Source organism: Vulpes vulpes, chromosome 11 (genome assembly GCF_048418805.1).
Source record: "Vulpes vulpes isolate BD-2025 chromosome 11, VulVul3, whole genome shotgun sequence".
Classification (NCBI taxonomy): Eukaryota; Metazoa; Chordata; class Mammalia; order Carnivora; family Canidae; genus Vulpes; species Vulpes vulpes.
Window position 1 is genome coordinate 25,746,272 of NC_132790.1, and position 22,799 is coordinate 25,769,070.

At 45.2% G+C, this 22,799-nt stretch overlaps 1 protein-coding gene and 1 pseudogene across 3 annotated transcripts; both read right to left on the reverse strand.

The window, feature by feature from the left end:
• Positions 1 to 368: 368 nt before the first annotated feature.
• On the reverse strand, positions 369 to 1,422 carry LOC112928739 (protein FAM91A1 pseudogene; annotated as a pseudogene).
• An 8,734-nt stretch (positions 1,423 to 10,156) lies between these two features.
• On the reverse strand, positions 10,157 to 21,018 carry UCP3 (uncoupling protein 3). 3 transcript variants are annotated; one of them, XM_026010628.2, is made up of 7 exons: positions 20,901 to 21,018; positions 16,156 to 16,376; positions 15,456 to 15,666; positions 14,963 to 15,163; positions 13,723 to 13,824; positions 12,979 to 13,159; positions 10,157 to 10,503 (listed from the first exon to the last, which is right to left on the reverse strand). In XM_026010628.2, exons 2-7 carry the CDS (start codon positions 16,279 to 16,281, stop codon positions 10,389 to 10,391), a joined length of 936 nt encoding a protein of 311 aa, XP_025866413.1. In that variant the 5' UTR covers positions 16,282 to 16,376; positions 20,901 to 21,018; the 3' UTR covers positions 10,157 to 10,388. The 3 variants fall into 3 exon arrangements, with proteins under 3 accessions (XP_025866413.1, XP_072582015.1, XP_072582016.1); XM_072725914.1 differs by having other exon boundaries at positions 16,156 to 16,599; XM_072725915.1 differs by having other exon boundaries at positions 16,156 to 16,357; positions 20,901 to 21,015.
• Positions 21,019 to 22,799: the final 1,781 nt, after the last annotated feature.

Here is a 22,799-nt window from a genome sequence, read left to right on the forward strand (position 1 = left end):
GACTACTTCAAATGATTCTGTACTTTCATTTGCTCTGTGTAGGAAGTTAAATCAGGTTCTTCTTTCTTCTCAGAAACATCATCAAGCTTTCTATTTGTAGATTGTTTAGAAGTATACAACATAGTGACATAACCACAAAAATCCGTGCAAGCGCATTTTGTTCTTTAATATTTGCAGAGCTTCATGAACACCCATATTGACATGACATGTGACTCTCCTAGTTGTTTTATCAAATGGGAAAAACTTCTCCCATCCCGTTGTTCAATGTCATGAGCATATGTAAAGTAGAAGTTACTTCAGGTTTATGACTCCCAGACATTGTTAATGCTTAAGAATACCATGAAATTTACCTGACCGTTTTTGAAGTCTTATACTTTTAGACAGTAATAAAATTGGGGATTTGATTTCTGGATAATGGGTCTAAAATGGAGAGCAGTACTACTGCTGATGGGTTGGATCTATTAGTGAGAGGAGCCATGGAAATAAGAAATTTGTAATTTTTTGTTTACAAGTCTGCTGCAAGTCCTAGGGTTCAAATCAGGAAGGCTTTTACAGTGTAAAAGATTCAGAAGAAAACCATAATTGGGTTGTTATTGTGATGCAGACAGTGTTGTGTTTCTGTAAGTGCCTGATCAAAATATCTCTGTAGTCTGCATTTCTCCTTCCTAAGTGTTTTGAATCTTTTCTAATTCTGTAAGGAAGCTGTCCAGAGACTCATGTGAGAGTTTGCCAACTTTTGGTGAAAGATTTCCCATCAGTTAAAAGGTAAGAGTTGAGTCAAATAGTTGTGTATCCTGTAGACAGACCCAAACTGCTTATACTGGTTGTGTCAGCTGGATCAAGAATCAGTATCAGAGCTGACAAAGCTCCTTGTTCAGGACTCCTACTTTCTTCCCCATGCCCGATAAGAATATCTTTTGTGGATGTAAACTACTTTTTAATTTGTTTATAGGGGGTATATTCCACCATGATAATGAAGTTGATCCAAATTTATTACTTGTCTCTTCTTATGGGTAAAGCCCAATCAGCAATACATGGAAACATCATTCTTAACCAATGATAAGTATATCTCAAGGACATTTGCAAGCCCAGCAACATTAGTATGCTTATCTATTGAAAGGAATAGTTTCAAAGTAATCACCTAGTCATCTTGCAGTCATTTCATTATAAAACGTTGAAGGATGAAATTGTCATCAGAGATTGATATGCTCAAATAAAAAATCCTTTATTATATAAAGTATGTACCACATTATAATCTAGTGATCCAGAAAGTTAAGGACCTGAATCAGTTATCTTAACTATAGTGTATTTCTCAGGCAAAATGCATGTCTTTATGTCATTTTTGTGGTCTGACCAGTTTATACTACCTACCAAGTTTCTGTGGGATTTTCTGCTGCCTTTATTGGTAGAAGTTGTGATCATTCCTCCAAACTTCAAAAAGAAAATATTTGGGCAGCCCGGGTGGCTCAGCGGTTTAGCACTGCCTTCAGCCCAGGGCCTGATCCTGGAGACCCGGGATCGAGTCCCACGTCTGGCTCCCTGCATAGAGCCTGCTTCTCCCTCTGCCTGTGTCTCTGCCTCTCTGCCTCTCTGCCTGCCTGCCTCTCTGTGTGTGTGTGTCTCTCATGAATAAATAAATAAAATCTTAAAAAAAAAGAAAATATTTTTTTTTTAAAAAAAGAAAATATTTGATGATCTATACTGATTTGTAATATCAATGTATTGCTGCCTTTTAATGCCAAGAAACCATAGACAGTCTTTAGTAAAACTGGACAATGAAGCATAACTGTTTCTCATTTTTCAAAATTTCCTCCATAATCTCAAGATAATGAAAAAATTGTATTATCCTCAGGCCCACAATATCCAATAAATGGTAAAGGTACAGAATGAAACAATCTAGAAACAATAGCTTCTCAAAGTATTTGCATTCATCTTTCTTGACATGTTTATCTTTCTGTATCATAACTGATGGTGGATATGTGGGGATTTGCATATTTTTCCTGTGAATTTTAAAGACCCTGTCACATATTGTCTAACAGCTTACTCTGTGGGTGATGTGCCTTATGTGGAGCTCCATGTGTATGGTGTGAGGTACCCTGGGACAACTGGGGGGAACCCACTAGAGCCTGGTGCCATACACTCTGGAATTCTCCAGGCTGCCCCATGGTGGGGGTTCCAGACAGCTCAGCATGACAGAGAACAGAGAACAGTGTCAGAAGTGCAATGGAGGACCTCGTTTTTTTCATTATATTTTAAGGGGAAAGAAAGAGCTTTTAAGATCTCTCTCTTTTTTTTTTTTTTTTTTTTTTTTATAAATAACTCTCTAGGCCCTAACCAACTTTCCTATGTGACCATTCCTGAAATTTCAATGGGAAGGTTGGAGAATGCTTTCTTTTTGCCTCTCTCCCTTTCAAAATGTTTGCCCTATAGCTGTTTTATTTCTCGCTTTCCCATATCCGTTCCAAAGTGATCCCTACCATGTTATCTCCATTATTCTGTCTTCTTCTGTTTTCTCTAGGATCTTATTTCTGCAACCTGTTTCCTTCATCTTCAGTCTTTCCTTTCTTCTATTGTGTGTTTGTGTGTGTAAATAGAAAGGAACCCTCAGAACTTTTTTTTTTTTTTTAAGATTTTATTTATTTATTCATGAGAGACAGAGAGTGAGAGAGAGAGGCAGAGACACAGGCAAAGGGAGAAGCAGGCTCCATGCAGAGAGCCTGATGTGGGACTTGATCCCGGGACTCCAGGATCAGGCCCTGGGCCGAAGGCAGGCGCTAAACCACTGAGCCACCCAGGGATCCCCCCCCCCCTTTTTTTTTAAAGATTGATTTATTCGTGAGAGACACAGAGCGAGAGAGGCAGAGACAGGCAGAGGGAGAAGCAGGCTCCTCACAGACAGCTTGATGCAGAACTTGATCCCGGATCCTGGGATCAGGCCCTGAGCCAAAGGCAGACACTCAACCACTGAGCGCCCACTCCCCACACCCCCCCCCCCCCGCCCCGAACTTTCCAACCCCTTCAATAGTGGCTTTTTTCCCCCCTCCTCCCTTTCTCTGTCACACTTTCCAAATAATTGGCTGTCCTCTGACTTCTCAGCCTCTGGCACAACTCTTAAAGATTTGATGAATGAATAAAGGAATGATCTCACATTCATCTCATTCACTTTATGCCAGCCACACACAGCTTTCTTTCTGTTCTCTCAACATGCCAACCTCATTCCCATAGGGCTTGTAGGCTGCTTGTTTCCTTATCCTGTAACACTTCCTCAGATCTCCTCCTGGCCAGCTCCTCTCATTATCCCTGTGTATACACAAATACACAAATACTCACATGTACACCCAGATACACAGACACACAGAGACATACAGAGGCATACACGCATACACACTTCTCAAAGATCACTGGTGATCTCTTTTTCAAATTCTTTAAAACTTTTTTTTAAAAGACTTTATTATTTATTCATGAGAGACAGAGAGAGGTAGAGACATAGGCAGAGGGAGAAGCAGGCCCCATGCAGGAAGCCTGACGTGCAACTCATACCCAGGACCCCGGGACCACACCCTGAGCCAAAGGCAGACGCTCAACCACTGAGCCACCAGGCCGTCCCTCTCTTTTTCAAATTAAGTGTGTTTTTAAAATAAGCGTTTTTTGTTTTTTGTTTTGTTTTTGAGAGAGAGAGAGAGAGAGAGAGAGAGAGAGAGAGAGAAAACGTGCACAGTGGGGGGAGGGGCAGAGGGAGAGAGAGAATCTTACGCAGGCTCCATGCTGAGCTTGAACTCACAACTCTGAGATCATGACCTGAGCCAGAAATTAAGAGTTGGATGCTTAACTGCCTGAGCCACCCAGGTGCCCCTAAAGTAAACTATTGAAGTATAACATACATATAAAACAGTGCACAAACCATTAAGTATACAGCATGATAGACTTTCAAAAAGTGAACACCCCTATATAGTGAGCACACACCTCAAGAAACATTATTAATGTTTGGCAATGATACCTCATTAAAGCTGGAAAAAAATAAAATTACAATAAAAAAAGGAAACCTTATTAACTCCCCGCTATCGCTATTCACTTAAAGAATAACCACTCTCTTGATTTCTAACACCAAATATTTGTTTTACCTGTTTTTAAACATCATGTAAATGGAATTATACATTATATACTATTTTGTGTCTTTCACTCAACATTATTTTTGTGAGATTCACCCAAGTTACATGAAACGGTAGTTTTAAAATTCTCTTTGCTGTATAACATTCCATCATATGAATATATCCAACTTATCCATTCTACTGTTTATGGGTATTTATGTTGTTTTCAGTTTTTGTCTATTACAATTGTATTGCTGTGAACTAGAGCATAACCTTTTCCACTACAGCCTTACTGAGGTACAACTTAAATACTTTATAATTCATCTATTGCTAAGTGTACTGTTTAATTAATTCTTAGTAAATTTATACAGTTTTGCAACAATTACTATAATTAATCATCCCCAAAGTATTTGTAGTCATTTCCTTCTTTCACTTCCAGTGGTAGAAAACCACTGATCTTTCTGTCTGTACAGTTTTGAATTTTCTAAAATTGCTTTTTAAAGATTTTGTTTTTAAGTAATCTTTACACCCAACATGGGGATTAAATATACAACCCTGAGATCAAGATTTGCATGCTTTACCAACTGAGCTAGCCAGGCACCTCAATTTTCTAAAATTTTCATATAAATAGAATGTAATCTTTGGTGTCTAGCTTCCTTTACTTAACATAGTTTTTTTAAACTTTTTTTTATTTATAAATAATTTCTTTCTTTCTTTCTTTCTTTCTTTCTTTCTTTCTTTCTTTCTTTCTTTTTCTTTCTTTCTTTCTTTCTTTCTTTCTTTCTTTCTTTCTTTCTTTCTTTCTTCTTTCTTTCTTTCTTCTTTCTTTCTTTCTTTCTTTCTTTCTTTCTTTCTTTCTTTCTTTCTTTCTTTCTTCATGAGAGACACAGAGTGGTGGGGGGGGGGGCAGAGACACAGGCAGAGGGAGAAGCAGGCTCCATGCAGGGAGCCTGATGTGGGACTCAATCCTGGGTCTCCAGGATCACACCCTGGGTTGAAGGCAGCGCTAAACTGCTGAGCCACCCGGACTGCCCAATTTTTTTTTAAAGTAGGCTCCATGCCTAGTATGGAGTCCAACACAAGGCTTGATTGAATTCATGACCTTGAGATCAAGACCTGAGAGGTTGAGAGTCAGACATCCAACTGAATGAGCCACCCAGGCGCCCCCATATTGGTTTTCTTTTTTTAAAGATTTATTTATTTATTTATTTTTAGAGAGTGAGGGAGGAGCAGAAGGAGAGAGAGAGAGTCATAAGCAGACTCTGTGCTGAGCACAGAGCCTGTTGTGGGGCTTGATCTCATGACCCTGAGATCAGATCTGAGTCAAAACCAAGAATTGGATGATTCACCAACTGTGCTACCCAGGCATCCCAACATAACTTTCTTTTTTATTGCTAAGTAGTATTTTATCAAAGTGATAATGAAATGTTGTGTTTGTCCTCTCAACTGTCAATAGGCATTTGGACTGTTTAAAGTTTGGGGTTATTATGAATAATGCTGTTACAGATGGAACATGCAAGTCTTTTTATGGACATAAGCTTTAATTTCTTTTGGGTAAATACTTAAGAGAAGGATAGCTGGATGAAATGGTAACATTTTAAGAAACTCAATTTCCAAAATGGTTGTACCATAGTACAGTCTCACCAACAATGCATGGGAATCTGGTTTGTTTCCTACAAAGTTCACCATTTTTAGCTTACAAAGCCATAGCTCTCTGCCAAATTATTTACCATATTTTATAGATAAAGAAACAGGCTCAGAGAGACCAAGAATTTGACCTATATCCCATAGCTACTAAGCTTTATTTTTTGTTAGGAGTTCACTAGTCATTCCATTTACATGAATTCACATGTATACTCATATCCTCAAGAGATTTCCACTCTGGCAGAAATAGATTGTTCAATATTTTTGGTTCCCAGTGGAAAAGCTATATTTCAGGAAGAAGTTTTTTCGATCTTTTAAAAGTTCATTCATTTTAGAATGAGCTTGGATGCTTACCTGATACCACATACAAAAGGATCAAAGACCTAAATGTATGGGCTAATACTAGAAAATTCTTAGAAAAAAACACAAGGAAAAAGGTTTTGAGGGGACACAAACATTCAGCTCATAATGTGTAGCTTCTATGGCCTTTCAGGGTCCCTATTTTCCTCTTCATCCCCATCTCTCATTGCTTCCCTTTGGGTCTGCAACCCAGTCATACTGACAACTAGCAAAACTTGGATGCCTCTTGTTCTTGCCTTCCTTAGCACAAGCCTTTTCCTCTCCCTAAAATGACTTTCCCACCTTCTTTTGCTTAGATAACATCTATCGTGTCCTTTAGGTGTCTTTCTTTAAGAAGCTTCCTGGCCCCCAAACCAGGTTAGGTATCTCTAATCTATGTTACAGCTCTTAGATGCCTCATGCATATCTCTAGTGTGGCTTTTTATCACTTGGTGTAGCTTATTTGTCTTTCTTGCCCAACTGCTCTCTGCCTCAGTGAGCTGGAAGGCAGGATTGGCCTTGTTCATCTCAGCATCTAGTACGATGTGTGCCTTATACTATATGTACAATGAATGTTTTCCCTTGTATAGCACTCAGCAGTTTTCAAAGTGTCCTGACACAAATTAACTCATCTATAGAGATATATTTCCTTAACATTCATTCCTTCTGAATAAAACATTCCTTAAGAAAACATTACCTTTGGGACACCTGGGTGGCTCAACAGTTAAGTGTCTGCCTTTGGCTCTAGGCGTGATCCTGGTCTGGGGATCTGGTCCTGCACTGGGCTCCCTGTAAGGAACCTGCTTCTCCCTCTGTCTATGTCTGCTTCTCTCTGTGTCTCTCAGGAATAAATAAATAAAATCTTAAAAAAAATATTACCTTTACTTACAAGATTGATGTGAAGTCAGTTATCCATTATGTCACTAATGTGACTGAGTTGGGGCCTAAACTATGTCATTTTTGCTTGATACACCAGAAGAGTTTAAGAAAACTCTTTTTTTTTTTTTTTTTTTGAGAGAAAGTGAGTGTGTGTGTGCAGGAATAGGGGAGGAGCAGAGGAAGAGGGAGAGAGAGAATCTTTAGCGGACTCCATGCTGAGCAAGGAGCCCAACATGGGGCTCAATCTTAGGACCCTGAGATGGGTGATAACCTGAGCCAAAATCAAGAGTTGGACACTTAACCAACTGAGCCACTCGGGCGCCCCAAAGCAGATATCCTCTTAATGACTGATGAAGTAGGTGTCTGTGGGTGTGCAGTGGGGGATGGGTGCACAGAGCTAAGAAGCCAGCTTCCTTCTGTGGGCCTCAGCTGGTGATCTGACCATTTTGCAAGATCTCATCCCTAAGTTCCTGATGGCAGAAATTAGGGCCAGAACTAGGAAGGGCTTGCATGCTGTGGCTTAGAGGAAGCTGTTTCAGTTCTTAAAATCACTGAACTTTAGAGCTTTAGGTCATTTGGGTCAACCTCTGCCTTTAAGAAGTGGGGAAAGAGATCTAATATTTTGCCAGGAAACTGTGGAAGACCTACCTCCCACCAATCTTGTTTTCCTTTTTCCAGAAGCCTGGACTCAGAGGTCACTGAGGTGCTGTTCCCAATCAAAATATCTCTTAGTAGAATTGATACCCTCTCTCTTTTGGTATCATCATCTGAATAGTTTACTCTGGGTAGAGGATGTGTTAATGTTATGTAGAGAGCAGGGCACCTAGGTGACTCGCTTAAGCGCCCGACTCTTGATTCTGGCTCAGGTTGTGATCTCAGGGTCCTGCTTTCAGACTCCTTGTTTAGCAGGGAATATTCTTTTTAAATTTTTTTTATTTATTTATGATAGTCACACACACACAGAAAGAAAGGCAGAGACACAGGCAGAGGGTGAAGCAGGCTCCATGCACCGGGAGCCCGACGTGGGATTCGATCCCGGGTCTCCAGGACCACGCCCTGGGCCAAAGGCAGGCGCCAAACCGCTGCGCCACCCAGGGATCCCAGCAGGGAATATTCTTGAGGATTCTCTTTCCCCTGCCTTTCCCCCTGTTTGTGTGTGCGTGTGTTCTTTCTCTCTCTAAAATAAATACATAAATCTTTAAAAAATATATTACTATGTAGAAATTCATGGAAGACGTAGTTCCTGCCCCTAGGAATTTATGAACTGAGACTAGGAGTTTAAGAATGATTTGTAGGGATCCCTGGGTGGCTCAGTGGTTTAGCGCCTGCCTTCGGCCCAGGGTGTGATCCTGGAGACCGGGGATCGAGTCCCACATCGGGCTCCCTGCATGGAGCCTGCTTCTCCCTCTGCCTGTGCCTCTGCCTCTCTCTCTTGTGCTCTGTGTCTCTCATGCTCTGTGTCTCTCATGAATAAATAAACAAAATCTTAAAAAAAAAAGAATGATTTGTACATTGAATTGCGTCAAGTCAAAAGAAAGAGAATTTTTAAAAAAAGATTTTATTTATTTATTCATGAGAGACACAGAGAGGCAGAGACACAGGCAGAGGGAGAAGCAGGCTCCATGCAGGGAGCCCGATGCAGGACTCGATCCCAGGTCCCCAGGATCACACCCCGGGCTGACCCCTAAGCTACCCCCCTAAACCCCTAAGCCACCGGGCTGCCCAGAAAGAGAAAATTTTTAATGTGAGTTTTATTTGAATGTCAAACCAGACATTAACTAAAAATAATCTTTATTTTTTTACCTCTATTTGGACTTTCCAGTTTGTATATGTTGTTAATCTCAAATTATAATTTAAATTTAGGAAGGTGCTGAGAGTAAGTGGATATTTGCTTCTTCCCACCCGCCCCCACCCCCCAGAGTCAGAGTGGGGAGAGAGGGATGACATGCTGAGCACTTCTATAGGGTGGGGGTTTGTTATTTCCACCTCTCTGCTAGGACACTGAGGTACACCAGTGGTTAGGCTGCTGGTAAGGTGAGGGGAGCGGACATTTGAATCCAGTTTTGTTATCAGAATCCTATTCACTGCTAAGAAGCAGAAAAAGCTGACATTCTGGGTCCTCATTATCAACCTGAAAGAGCTCCAGTAAAGTTCAGAGGGAGGTCATTTGGTTTAAGCCCACTTTTTACATACAGATGGAGAAGCCAAAGCCGTAAAAGGCAGAGCAGCCAGCCTGGGCTGTGGGGGCATGTGGGACCACAGGCCCAGACCTGGCAAACAAAAACCTGGTGAGAAAGGGACATTCTGTCCAAGAAAGAGAAAGGGGTGGAGGGAAAGGCTATGCTGTTCTCATTCCCACACTCTTTATTGAATTATAATAATTTTCCAAAAAACTGAGTCCTGCTGCTTTAGGCTGTCAGCCTGCCATCACCCTCTTTTTCCCCAATCCCAGTACCCTTCAGGGGTCTCACAGACCATCTAGCTGGAAAGCAAGGACTGCGTGGGAGTGGGGCTTCTGTGAGTGCACGCCATTCTCTGTCACCCCTGGCCCCCCAGCCCCTGGTTCCTTTGGTCAAACCTCTAGACAACCTTTCAACTTTTTAAAAACTGCTGTCAGTTCCTCCCTGTCTTGAGAAAATCTTTCCTAAGATCTTGTCCTTACGTTTACATTGGTGAATATAAGAGCTTTCATGTCCACCTTGTCCTTGATCCTCATAGCATCCCTGGTGAGATGGGAGGGAGGGGATTATTATTTCCATTTTATAGGAAAGAAGATGGAGTCTTCCCTCTTGATTCTCCAGTGTCATCAGGGAACAATTACAAATCTCAGCCTCATGCTGGCCCAGGTTTTCTCTCTCTCTTTTTTTCTTTTTTTTGGTTTCATATTTTCTAGAATCTCAATGGCTTCTAAATGGCAGGCGTATTTCACATATGGCTGATGATCCACAGTTAACCAAAGGCTGCAGTCACAGCTATGTTGCTTTGGCAGCATCTCTCCAAACCCCTTGTATCATGTGCCACTCCTGATTTCCAAGTATCATGTGCCACTCCTGTCCTGTCATGCTTTCAGCCTTTCCTGTACACAATTCATCATCTAATCAGATTGTTTTTTTTTAAGAGGACATCAGTTTGCAAACTTTTTTTTTTTTATCCAAATGGATGTTTTGGTTTATTCTCTCTTGCCTAAATGTTAGGCATCCAACTTAATAGGTCCCCAAAATTAATATAATTTATTTTCCATCTTGTCAGTGCAAAACAAACGTGTTCTTAAGACAAAGCACTGAAGGCCAGAATCCTTCCTCCACTTCTATTTCTTGACTCAGCAGCAAGTAAACAGTTCTGTAAACATGTGTGGGTGTGTGTGAGCATGGACCCACTGCTTTAATACATTCTTCAGTGGTTCTTGTTCCAGCAAAGTACCACATGGCCCTGCCTTATTCAGAATGGAGATTCCCGTAGCATCTGGACTTTCATCAAGGCCCGTTTCAGCTGCTCATAGGTCACAAACATCACCACATTCCAGGTTCCCAAACGCAAAAAGGATGGTGTAAATCTGTTGAGAGAAACAACCAAAACATAGGTGGAGCAGACTAAGAATCCTGAATATACCACCAGTGCTCCCCCTATTCACAGTGTCAGTGCCAAAAGACCTAGGCTTCTGTTAGTCATGAGCATTTTCTGAGATCTCTTCAGACTTTTTTCTCTACTGAAGGAATTTAGGCAGAGGCTGAAGTCAGGAAAGGAAAGAAAACACATTTTGAGCCAGGTTCTGTGTTAGGCAGTTAATTCCCACAATTCTATAAAGTAGCTATGGTTGAAAGAAATGGTTGCCACATTTCTTTCTTAGAGACTGAGGCCCAGGGGCACATGGTTGGCTCAATTGGTTAAGCATCCAACTCTTGGTTTTGGCTCAGGTCGTGATCTCAGGGTTGTGGATGGAGTCCTATGTTGTCAGGTTCCCTGCAGGGAACCTGCTTGGGATTCTCTTTCTCTCTCTTCCTCTCCCACTACCCTTCCCTCTGCTCACTCACATGCTCTCTCTGTCTCTCAAATAAATAAGTAAACCTTTGGAAAAAAAAAAAAGAGCAGGGGGAAGAGGAGGAAGAAAAGGAGGAGAAGAAGAAAATTGAAGCTCAGGGCAGTTAAGGAGCTCTACTAAAACTACCTGACTCCATATACCCTGCTGGGTATTTCTGGAATCATTTATATGCTGAGGGGCCATCCCTGAGGAGGCTCTATCAAGGCACCTTGAAGCTGGCACACCAGAGGGCAAAGACTGGGTGACATGATGTTTAGCTAATCTCCAGAGAGCCTACCTGTCCTGTGATAGCACAGCTGGGAGACAGTCCCCATCTCAGCTTTGCAGACTCAAGGTGGACCCTGTGACCTGGACCTGCTCCCTCTTTAGCTCCTCTCTCTCTGCTAATCCCCTCCTGGTCCTTTCCTCTTCTGCCAGACTTGCTTCCATGCCTTTACCTGTGCTGATCCTTCTGCCTAGGAATGAACCCTACTCACTTTCTTGCCTGGCTGGTTGCTCTTGGCTCTATAGGACTCTGCTTGGGCACCATAGCCTCATACCAAGGTTTCTCCAGAACCCTCAGCCTAGGTTCCCCAGGGAGAATAGCACTGGGGCAATGAATGTGAACTTCAGAGTCAGACCTGGGTTCAAAAGCTAGCTCTATCAGTTTCTAGCTTTATGACCTAGGATAAGTTACTTAATCTTTCTAAGCCTTAGTGACCTCATCTGTAAGATATTTACCTCATAGAGTTGTTGTGAAGGATTAAATGAGCTAATGTATAGTATACAATGCAGGGCCCAATATCAGTCAATGCTCCATAAATGTCATGTATGTGTCTGCTGCTCTTTGAAGACAGGTGGCTACTGCTGATGATTGTAATGATAGAAGCACTTATAGGAAAAGAACAGTCTGGCAATTGAAATAGTTTTATTATATCACTCTCAGGTTTGAGAACCTGATTGCATGTTGGGTCCAATCTAACATTGCGTACCAGAAAACGATCTGCTGAAGTGGTGGGAGGTGTGAGGGCCAACCAAGAGCTTGGGAGTAGGATGGATGACAACATGTGGGGTGGCATCTGATAATCTGAGTTAGAGCCATGGCTCTGACATTTTAAGTCTGTGATCTTGGATAAGGCAGTTGACCTTTCTGAGTCTCAGTTTCTTTCTCAGCAAATGTGGAGAATACTGCCCAGTACAGGGGGGTGTTGAGATAATCTATATAAAGTGCTTTGCATAAGGCCTTGTACTTAGTGACTTAGTGATCATGGTGATTGTTAATAACCTACATTATTGAGTGCTGGCTTTTGGTTAGGAAGATGAAAGACGTATAAGCCACTAGTTCTGGCTTCAAGAAGCTTGTGATCTAGCATGGAGCATAATTTAAACTTACAAATCCTATAACACTACGTAGGAGGTGGTAAATGCCATAAAAATGGTATCAAGGTATTACTGCTGAAGTTCACAGGGAGGAAGAAAAATTTATACCTGAGAGTGTTGGGGAGGTGGCATTTGAACTAGTTCTGAAGTATGGTTAAGATTTAGAGCATGTACCTGATATGGGAAAGGCATTTCATTAAGAGGGAATGATAAAAGCAAAGACACAGGAAATGTGACGATGTGTTTTGGGCATTTTGGCCACCATCAGTAGTGATCTATAGTCAGTGGGCTGGAGAAAAGTCTCAGGACTACCAACTACCTTTCCCTCTCTCTCCCTTGCCCAATAAATTTGGGCATAAATAGCACTTGATGTATGCCTAGACTTCTTTTTCTCAGGTAAACCTCCCCTGACTCTCCAAATCAGATTTGGTTCACTTTTTTTTTTTTTAAACTTCCATAGTTCTTTATATTTGTCCTTTGTGACATTTACATCTGTGCTGTTCACCGTCACATCCCTAGGTGGACCCATTGGTAGGCACATTATACATGGAAGGAAGGAAAGAAAGGAGGGAAGGAAACAAGCTCAGGTTCTCTGGGAAGGGATGTTGGATGCAGGATAGGGAGTCTTACCCCTTATAGAAGGCTGTGGGGCCCTCTTGGGTCACCATCTTCAGCATACAGTCCAGGGGGCTGCGGTATTGGCCTGGGGGCGAGTTCATGTACCGGGTCTTCACCACATCCACTGGGGAGGCCACTACTGTGGCACAGAAACCGGCTCCAAAGGCAGAAATAAAGTGGCAGGGGAAATTGTCTGTAGCAGGGAAGGAAGGAGCAAATATCAGTAGCAAATAACAGAAAGTCCCCTTTTCTATTCCATGTGTGTCATCCTTTGTCTTCTTTGTCTTTCACTAAACTGTGAACTCCTTGAGTGTAAGGATAGTACTTTCTAAATCTCACACAGTACTTGCAGAATAGAACAGGGCTGTGCCACAGTTAGAAGGCTGTGCAGCCCAACGATCGCAGAGGAAAATGAAGTCAGAGAAGGCGACTTGCTTAAAGATGCATGATGGGATGTGCTGGGCTGGCATCCAGGACTCTGGCCTCCCTATCCAGGGTTCTTTCCCATTCATTACAATGAGCTACTGGGTTTTTTTTTTTTTTAAGATCTAATTGGCATTATTAAATGATTCATGAATTGGGCAGCACCCCATCTAACAAGTAGAGAGGCATTCCTGTACTGGGCATCTTTATTGGGCACTGCTCTTCTCTCTGCTCCTTCTAATGCCCTGTTACTTCTGAGTGGTGCCCACTCTGTGGAATTTCAGGTTCCCTCCCTGCTGTGGGAGGGCAGCTGCCTGGAGCCCAGGGCCTCACCAGTGAGCAGATGATAGTCTAGCAGCTTCTCCTTGATGATGTCATAGGTCACCATCTCAGCACAGTTGACGATGGCATTCCTTGTGATGTTGGGCAAAGTTCCTGTTAAAGGATGGAGTCAGGACTGATGAGTGAAAAATAGACATGGATTTTCTGGTTGCAAGGCCACAGGCTCCAGTTTAGGGGCAGAAGTCTCCATTCTAGTGGTCTCAGAGGAGCCTGCCTCAGTTGAGCAGATTCCACACTTTCCTCTCTGGGGTTAACACTTAAATTATCCATGTCTACCTCAGAGACAGAAAATAGAGAAGCCTTCTTATGTTTGTTTGAGCCACATTTTGGAGAATAATCTGCAATATCTACCAAGATTAAAATATGCCTCCCTGACAGCTGGCTAAAACCGGGCAAGGAAGCCTTTGTTTGGAAGAGGGAGGCAAGGCTCTGAGTGACCCTGGGAGGCCCTAGGAGAGCATCAGGACCAAGCTACTGACATCCCAGATGAGGGCTGGGCTTTGGGAAAGCATAAAGCAAATAAGGGTATGACCCAAAGGTCCTGCTTAACCACTGGGCCACTGTTTCTTCTGCAAGGATTTGTATGACCCCTGGTCCACATGTGGGAGAGATTCCAGCATTTGTCAAGGTGACCTCCATTTGGACACATAGGGAACTTGAAAACTTTACTCCTGAGGAGGCCTCCTTCTTATCACTTCTCCCTGTACCCGACAACTCACAGCTGCCTCCTCTAGTGGCCTCTGTTCTCGATGTCCTATGGTCACCCCTGATAGAACTTTGTTGGGAAAGCCCTTCCCTTCCATCCCCACACACCTAGAGCCCACTGAGCCTTTGAGGCCCAGTTTATAGGTCACCTTCCCCTCAGAGCCTGCACAGCCTCTCCTACCTCTGGCCCTGTACCTGAACATGAACCTAGCACATCCTATCCTGTGGAATGGCTGCTCCTTGACATATCTCATCTCCTCTCTTTGTGAGAGCCATGAGGGCATGGTGGGTATCTTCTATTCATTTCTGTCTCCTGCACATCAACCTGCACATGCTGAAGGGTTGACAAATTGAACTGAATTTGGGGCACTCTGGCAGGTCAGTGTGATAGTTTTGGTTGAGATGATCTTGCAGAATCATTGAAATATATCATTCTGGGAGTTCCCTCCTTGCTCGGTTCTCTGCCCTAGCTCAGGGGTGAGGAGTACTCTGCCCACGACCCTGTGAGCCTCGAGTCCAGGCCTACCTTTCCATAGGCCCCTGACCCCTTCTTCCCTGGCGATGGTCCTGTAGGCATCCATTGTCCCACTGTACTTCCTGTTGCTCCCTGCCCCAAGGTGTATGCTGGCCTGAAATCGGACCTTCACCACATCCGTGGGCTGGGCACATGATACTGCCATGGCTCCTGTGGTGCAGCCTGCCAAAATCCGTGTAGTGATGCTGGAGTCTGGAGAGAAGGAAAGAGAGTAGGTCAATGTTCTATTACCTACACTTTTCTGGGCTTGATGCTGTTCTCTGTGGGCCTGCCTCTGCCTGAGGCCTGCCTCTTCTTCTAGGCCAGGGTTCTAGAGAGGCTCAGCAGATTTCTGACAGCAGCTCAGTCTCCTCGCGAATGTCTATTACCACCCTTCTATGCCCCAGTTCTGCTTCTAAGTCTGTACTGCCCTCATCTCTGATCTATTAGCCTAGAGTCTGCTTCTGCCTACCCCCTCGGTGTCTACAGGATACCAGGCACTCACGGTCTGATCCTTTGGGGGTGTAGAACTGCTTGACAGAGTCATAGAGGCCAATGCGGATGGAGGCAAAGCTCATCTGGCGCTGCAGGCCGGCGACCAGCCCGTTGTAGGGGCTGCGGGGGCCCTCGGTGCGCACCATGGTCAGGATGGTGCCCAGCACACCGCGGTATTGGATTCTCCGGGCTGCCTGTGTCGCCTGGTTCTCCCCCTGGATCTGAGGAACATCCCAGCAGAGGTGTGAGGAGCTGGGAGGGGGCAGATGGGGCTGGGTGCAGAAGGACCTGTCCAGGGCTGGTTCTTGAGAACAAGTAGGATTATAGTAATCACATCCCAATAAAAACAGCTGAGGTCATCAGTGTAGAGCTCACAAACTGTTATACGTGGTGTGATGCTCAGCCTTCAGAGCAAATGGAGGACATATTGTTTTTCCCACAACAAGTGATCAGTGTTTTGTCCAAGGTCACAGTTACTTTTACTTCACACTTTATGGTTTACGAAGTAGGGCAAGGCCATGAAGGGCCCAAGGAACTAAGATTTTTTTTTTTTTTTTTGTCTTGGATGGTGGCAGGATTATAAGCGGAGTGAGTGGCCTGCTCAGAGTTCTGTGTGAAGAAGAGCATGCGGGCAGACACAAGAGGTGCTGGAGTGGAGAACTCAGTCCCTCTTTTGATCTGAACAATGACCCTTGTCAAAAAGCACCTACCTGCAGGCGAACCTTGGCTGTGTCCAGTGGAAAGGTGAGGAGATCAGCAAAACAGGCCGCTGTGCCTGCCCCCAGGAATTTCACAGCTGTGGTAGGGGGTACCTCTGAAGGCTTTAGTCCAACCATGGTCCCAGAAGGTTCTGCTTGGTCCCTCCAGGGTCCAGGTGAGGTCCAAGAAGAGAGGCCACTTTGCAGCCCTGAGCTTTAGTACAGGGAGGAGGCTGCAGGAGACAGGCCGGAGGAGGCAGATTGACCTTGGCCCATCCGGACCTGTCCCCAGGCTCTTTCAGCACTGGGAGAAGCTTTAGTAAGAGAAAAGCCTGGGCGCTGCTATGCTTAGCTGAGGGGATTTGGCTTATAGAACAGGTCACTTTCCCATCTCTTCTCTCTTGTGATCCTCACCCTCTCTTCCTCCTCCCTCCACTGACCAGGTGGATCTTCATCCTTTAGAGGAGGAAACTGAGGCTCAGGAAGGGAGCAGACCTCATTCTGACTCCACCCACCACCCTGTTCTCCGTCCCCTGCATCAAGCTGCTCCCTGGGAAGGACCTGCTCCCTGAAATGTACAGAGAGCCTACCAGTCTCTCCACTTCAGGTCCTTCTGTCCCAAATCAACAATATGACTGTGCCTTGTGACTCACCTAAACTGTTAGTTATCTTGGATGAAAGCCTGTTTTTTTGCAAGACTGCCTGAATACACTCTTATTATACTTAAAATGAAATCCTTCCCGGCCTGTGATTCCTTCTCTATCACTAGAGATTGTTAATCTATGATTAGAGATGTTTCCTCCCCACACTGTGGGATTTCTGGGGCTAGTATTTTGCTTTGGAGGAGGGAGGGAGACTGGTCCTGGGCTCCTTTGCTGCCCTGCCTCCCCAGAGTTTCTGGGGAGATGGGGTATAGAGTGTCCTGCTACCAATATTGGGGGCAGTGGCAGCTGATCTGCCTGGCTCAGCACATGCCTTTTCCCCCCTCACACTTCTGAGTGTATCCCTTCTCAGCTGAAGAGAACGAGTTTCTCAGACAGAGGAGGATCAATCTTGGATCAAGAGAAGGTGCCCCGTCTCCCAGTGTGCACTCATGCCTGCGCCCATCCTACTGTGGGCTGACCAGGGGCACGTTTGCAGCTGAAGGTCCTGGCTTAGCTGTGGTTACCTTGGAAAGCTGTCACACCTGTCATGGGCGGTGCTGCATTCTTATAACCTGTACTTCTGTGCATCAGGTTTTGGTGCTGATGCCATTTCTTAGTAGGTCACACACGCTGGTGCCCAACTCACACATACCTGTAGTGTGCTGGGATCCTGGACTCTTAAGTGACCTCACCCCTGGAGGGCCAGTCCCACAGGGCTGTGAAGTGGGCACAGTGTATGTGCCCTTCTTTATGGGGCAATAAGAAAACTCTAGTCCTGTGGTGAGGAGACCTGAGCTGCCTAGTCTTCATGGGTTACTAATGGTGGTGGGAACTTGGCAATATCATTTAACTTCCTTGGGTAAATGAGAATAATATATTACCTGTTCACCAATTTATCATTGGATACAAAAAGATAAGGGTGACCACTCAAGTCTTTCAGGACTGACATTTAGAACTCTGGTTGTCTCTGTGCTGTCCCCTCAACCTACATGGTACCTAAACTCTTATGCTTGCTGCCAGCTTTCCCTAAAAAGCCTGTTCTTAAGATGAAACTGATGTTCTAATTCATGCTAAAGTGTAAGTGATTATCTTAGCAATCAGATATTTTTGACCACTATAGCAGGTACTAGGGAAGGAAAGATATGGAATAAATCGGGTTTGGCCCTGGCCCTCAGGGAGCTTGCAGATGGGTGTTGAATTAGCTAGGGAATTAAGGAGGTGGGATGGAGGAGGAAGGGTTGAGGTTGGAACTCACCAGCCACTGGATCCCAGTCTAGAAGCCTGGGTCATAGTGTGGTGGGACAACTTTTAAATCATGCCCAGAAAAAGGGGATGCTTTTATTATTTATTTATTTTTAAAAAGATGATTATTTATTTATCTGAGAGAGAGAGAGAGAGAGAACGAGCAGAGGGAGCACTTATTCAGAACAAAGTCCTTGCCATGGTTGGCAGACTCCTTAAGATCAACCTCATGCTGGGTTCTTGGAATTCCAGGGAATCTGAGGATAAGCAAAAAGAGTCTGTGCCACTTGCCTACAAGGAACTCCCCAGGAGTTCTGTGGGGGCATCAGACACACCTACAAATAACTAGTGCAGGATGGGTTGGACGAATGTCAGGGGGCAGGAAAGCACCAAGAAGGGACCCAAAGGAGGAGGAGGCCCTGTCTTTTGTTTGTGAGGTGGGATAAGAACCAACTCATGGTGGGGGGTGGGAGGAGGGTCACATAAGTTAGGCTTTGAAAAGTGAGCAGGATTTCAGCAGCTGAAGCAGGAAGGGTGTTCCAGATGCAGGGAAGGCATGAGCTTGTGTCAGAGCCCAGCGCATGGATTCAAGTAGGGAGGAGGAGAAAATGACCACCTGACTGTGAGGCCCTCTGTAGAGTTTTACACACAATCCCATTGAATTTTCACAACTTTCCTGAGAGGTAGCTGCTCCTTTCCCTTACTTTTGGATGAGCAAACCAAAGGCTTTGAGACATTAGCTTGCTAAATATACCAGCGACTAGTGTCAGATCCTGGTTCACTCTGTTATACTAGGCTCAAAAAGGCCTTGGAAAGAAGGCAGGGCAGCATTTAAATCCATTTTATGGATGAGAAAAAGAGGCTAAAGAGGCTTAAGATGGAGAGAGACTGGTTTAAAGGCACAGAACCTCAACTAAATTCTTCTGATGGCGACGAGGCCCCTTCACCTTTCCCCTAGAAACCCCAGTGGGTATGGTAGTATGGATTTCCAGACCTCATCTTTTTTTATTGAGGGCATTCAAAGCCCTTTGCGGTTAATGAATTATTTGCAAACCCACCTGAGAATTAATGCATACAGAACAACAGCTTGGTGAGGAATGCTGCCACCAGCTTGGCAAATGAAAATGGCCTGAGAGGCTGAGACCTGTGTGTGCCACACAGTCAGGCCTTGGGCTCCCTCTGCAGTGCTCCTCCCACAGCCTGTTTTCCTGCTTTTCTGTACTGCCTCCCTGAGGGTCCAAGAAGGATCTGGCTCCTAGGGGTGGTGGTGTGGAGCCTGGCTGAGGGGACAGACTGTAGCGTGCTAGGAGAACCCTGTCCTCCACTTGCCTCCTTCCCCTTTCCCTTTGCCTACAGGAGACCAGCAGCTGCCAGGAGGGCTCAGTTCCCAGCAAGGAGGCTCTGGCTCCTCTGTCTGGGGCTGGAATGCACGTGCAGGTGTATGCACGAGCAGCTGCCTCTCTTGTTTCAAGCCATGGCATTTCCTCTGCTTTTCCTCTTCTCTGACATGAGCTGGACTGTCAGAGCCCCAGCATCAGGAATGAGTGCCTGACAATCAGGGTTAGGGAGGCCCTTGGGGATGGTGTTCTCTAATGTCTCTTACTGGTTGTAGGAGTGTCCTTTCTTCAAAGCCTTTGGTAGCCACTCAGACTCTAAGGGAAGAATCCTACGAGTTAGATATTTTTACTCCACTTGCAGAGTTGTGAACTGAGGCCCAGATAGGTGAAATGACCGGGCAGAGGTCACATAATGAGCAGAAGTGGGATTCCCACCGGGGCTGTGTGACTAATGCATTCTCTGCCTTTACTCCAGCCTCCTGAATTGATACTTGAGGAAACCTAGCAGGCAGCAGAACTTTTGCCACTGGCAAAGGTGAAGTTGAGAGGAAGAACTCTTCTCTCTGTAGCTCTGCTGGGACTCTTGATGGATGGATGGGGTGTTCTTGCTATGTGGCCATGGTAGTAGTGCCCCATTAATGTCTGCTCAGTGCTTCTTGCATGAGGCACGGGGCTGAGGGCTTTATAGGTATTGACTAATTCAGTCCCTTTATAAGGCTATGCGGTAGTAGTCACAGTGATTCCCACTTCATAAACAAGGGACGTCAGGCTCCAAGGGCTTCCGCCAATCATAAGACTGAAGGGATGGGGCTGGGATTGGAGCCCTGGTCTGTCTGACACTGTGCCTGTTTCAGGGTCCAGATCCTCACATTTCAGGGAGAGCTCAGGATCCCTGAAGCTGCTTGTTTACAGAGTGGATTCTCAGAGGCCCTCCAGGCCAGATATCTTGATTCAGGTGTAGGCTGGGGCTGGGGTATCTGTTCTCCACGGCAGCTCTGAAGCAGGGGTCAGGGGACCCCGTTCTGAGATGCCCCGCCTGGTCTCACCCTCCTGGCAAAGCCTCCACAGCATCCCCGCGGAGGAAGCCGCCTGAGTAAAGAGTTCTGGGGGCTCTGCAAACCTCCCTGTATATAAGGCCAGAAGTGCCTGTACCACCTCTATCCAGAAAAGGGGTCCCCAGGACCCTCATGGGGAAAGGGCTTAACGCTCTGGAGGGGTTCTGGAGATTCTGTGCCACACTAAGGAGAAAGCCACTATTACTTATGGAGATTTGCAAAATCACAGCAGAGGCAGCCAGCAGAAAAGGGAAAGTGAATTGTGTGTGAGTGACACAGGTGTGGGGGTGTGACATAGCCCAGCCACAGTGTCCCCTCATCAGGGTTGCAGTTCTCCCTTTCTTGACGCGGCTGGGGAGGAACTAAATCTACCAGCCCTGTAGTGACCCCAGATTGGTGTCCCATCAGCTCCAGACCGCTCTCTGTAAGCTAAGGGCAGCACATGGAGGGGGGAGGGGTGGTGAAGAATGGGGTCTTACCTGTGAGTCAGCCAGGGTCGGGGAAGCACAGGGTTCCCTTAAGGCTCCTTAGGGCTCCATCCCTGGAGGTGGCAGCAGGGATCTAGTTGCCCCCTTGCCATTCACTGTTGTCTCTGCTGCCTCTGGCTTGGCACCTATCTTTATATGTTCCAGCTGACCTGAAACCTTAGCCCACAGAAGCTTAGTTGACAGCTTGATCACTTGACAAGAGGCGGCTGGCTGGTGAGTGGCAGGGAGGTGAGGGGAAAGGTCAGAGTTCCAGATCTGGTTTAGTTCCTCTGACTTGTGGTTCTTTAAAATAGCTCCTTCCAGCTGCTGGAAGAGCTACCTCAGGTAATAAGGGTAACATATGGGGATAGGGGTTGGATCTGTCACCTTTGAGAATTCAAAGGTCAGGGCCACACACGATAGGCTGGGCAGGGCTCTCCTAATATTAAGTAGGCTCTTGGTGCCTACTATGTGCCAGATACTTTATATACATTATTTCTGTATTTCACAACCCTATGAGGTAAGTACTATTAGGATTCTGTTTATTTATGTGTATTTTTAAATATTTTATTTATTTGAGAGAGTGTGCACAAACAGGGGTGGGAGTGGGCAGGGACAGAGGGAGAGAGAGAGAAGCAGACTCCCCGCTGAGCAGGGGGGCCGACCTGGGCCTTGATCCCAGGACCCCAGGACCCTAGGATCATGACCTCAGCCAAAGGCAGATGCTTAACTGACTGAGGCACCCAGGATTCTGTTATTTAATTTTTTATTTTATTATTATTTTTTGAATTGTTTTTTTAAATAACAGCCTTATTGAGATATAATTCACATATCATACAATCCACCTATTTAATGGATACGATTCAGTGGTTTTTAGAGTTCGGTTATGGGGGGATCCCTGGGTGGTGCAGCGGTTTGGTGCCTGCCTTTGGCCCAGGGCGTGATCCTGGAGACCCGGGATCGAATCCCACATCAGGCTCCCGGTGCATGGAGCCTGCTTCTCCCTCTGCCTCTCTCTCTCTCTCTCTCTCTCTCTCTCACTATCATAAATAAATAATAAAAAAAAATTTAGAGTTCGGTTATGCAACCATCATCACAATTTTAGAATATTTTCACCACTCCCACCCACCACCCCTTAATATCCCTGTGAACATCAGCAGTCACTTCCCTTCTTCCCTTCCACTCAGCCCCAAGCAATCACTAATTACTTTCTGTCTCTATTGTATGATTTCTGAACCTTTCATATAAATAAAATCATATAGTATGTGACTGGCTTTTTGCAGTTAGCATAGTACTTTCAAGATGCATCTGTGTCATAGCATGTATCAGTACCTCATTCCTTTTTTATTGCTGAGCATACTAACATTTGTAATGCTTATTTTACAGAGGAGAAAATGATGTGAGGGAGGGACAAGGACTTACCCAGATCCTACTGGTAGTGTATGGTAGGGCCTACCTATAGCCCTTAAATTATAACATCCTATGCGCTGTGACCATTACCATCTGAGACATGACACTTGGAGGCTTCAGCACGAATGCTGCTGAAGGGAGCCACAGGGCGCTGGCAAAGGTGTGTGAAGCACAGCCTGCAGAGTCCCTAGCAGTTGCTACTGTGGGCACTGAGGGGGAAGGGTAGGGCACATCTGAACCTGGGACCCAGGTGACATAGGAAAGAGGTGGGTAAGGGGACAGAAGAGGAGAGGGGGAGGGAGAGGGAGGGGAGTTACCTGGGTGGGGCAGAGGGGTAGGCAGAAGCCATTTTTGGATTTGAGCCCAGAGCCATGGCTGCAGGGCAAGTGGTCATGAGTCCAGACACTCAAGTGCAAAGCCAAAGCTGTGCCTGTCCTCTTCCTTAGAACAGGCCCTGCCCTACATCAGCAGCACAGGCAGTTGTGTTAGCGTTTATAAGGG

Excerpts from the sequence above, each read along its gene's own strand:
- UCP3 (XM_026010628.2), bottom strand. The coding sequence starts at position 16,281 with ATGGTTGGACTAAAGCCTTCAGAGGTACCCCCTACCACAGCTGTGAAA. Across the intron at positions 13,825-14,962 it reads GGTCAGGGGCCTATGGAAAG|GAACTTTGCCCAACATCACA; the intron begins GTAGGCCTGGAC and ends ATCCTTTAACAG. Across the intron at positions 10,504-12,978 it reads CCCACAGCCTTCTATAAGGG|ATTTACACCATCCTTTTTGC; the intron begins GTAAGACTCCCT and ends TTCTCTCAACAG.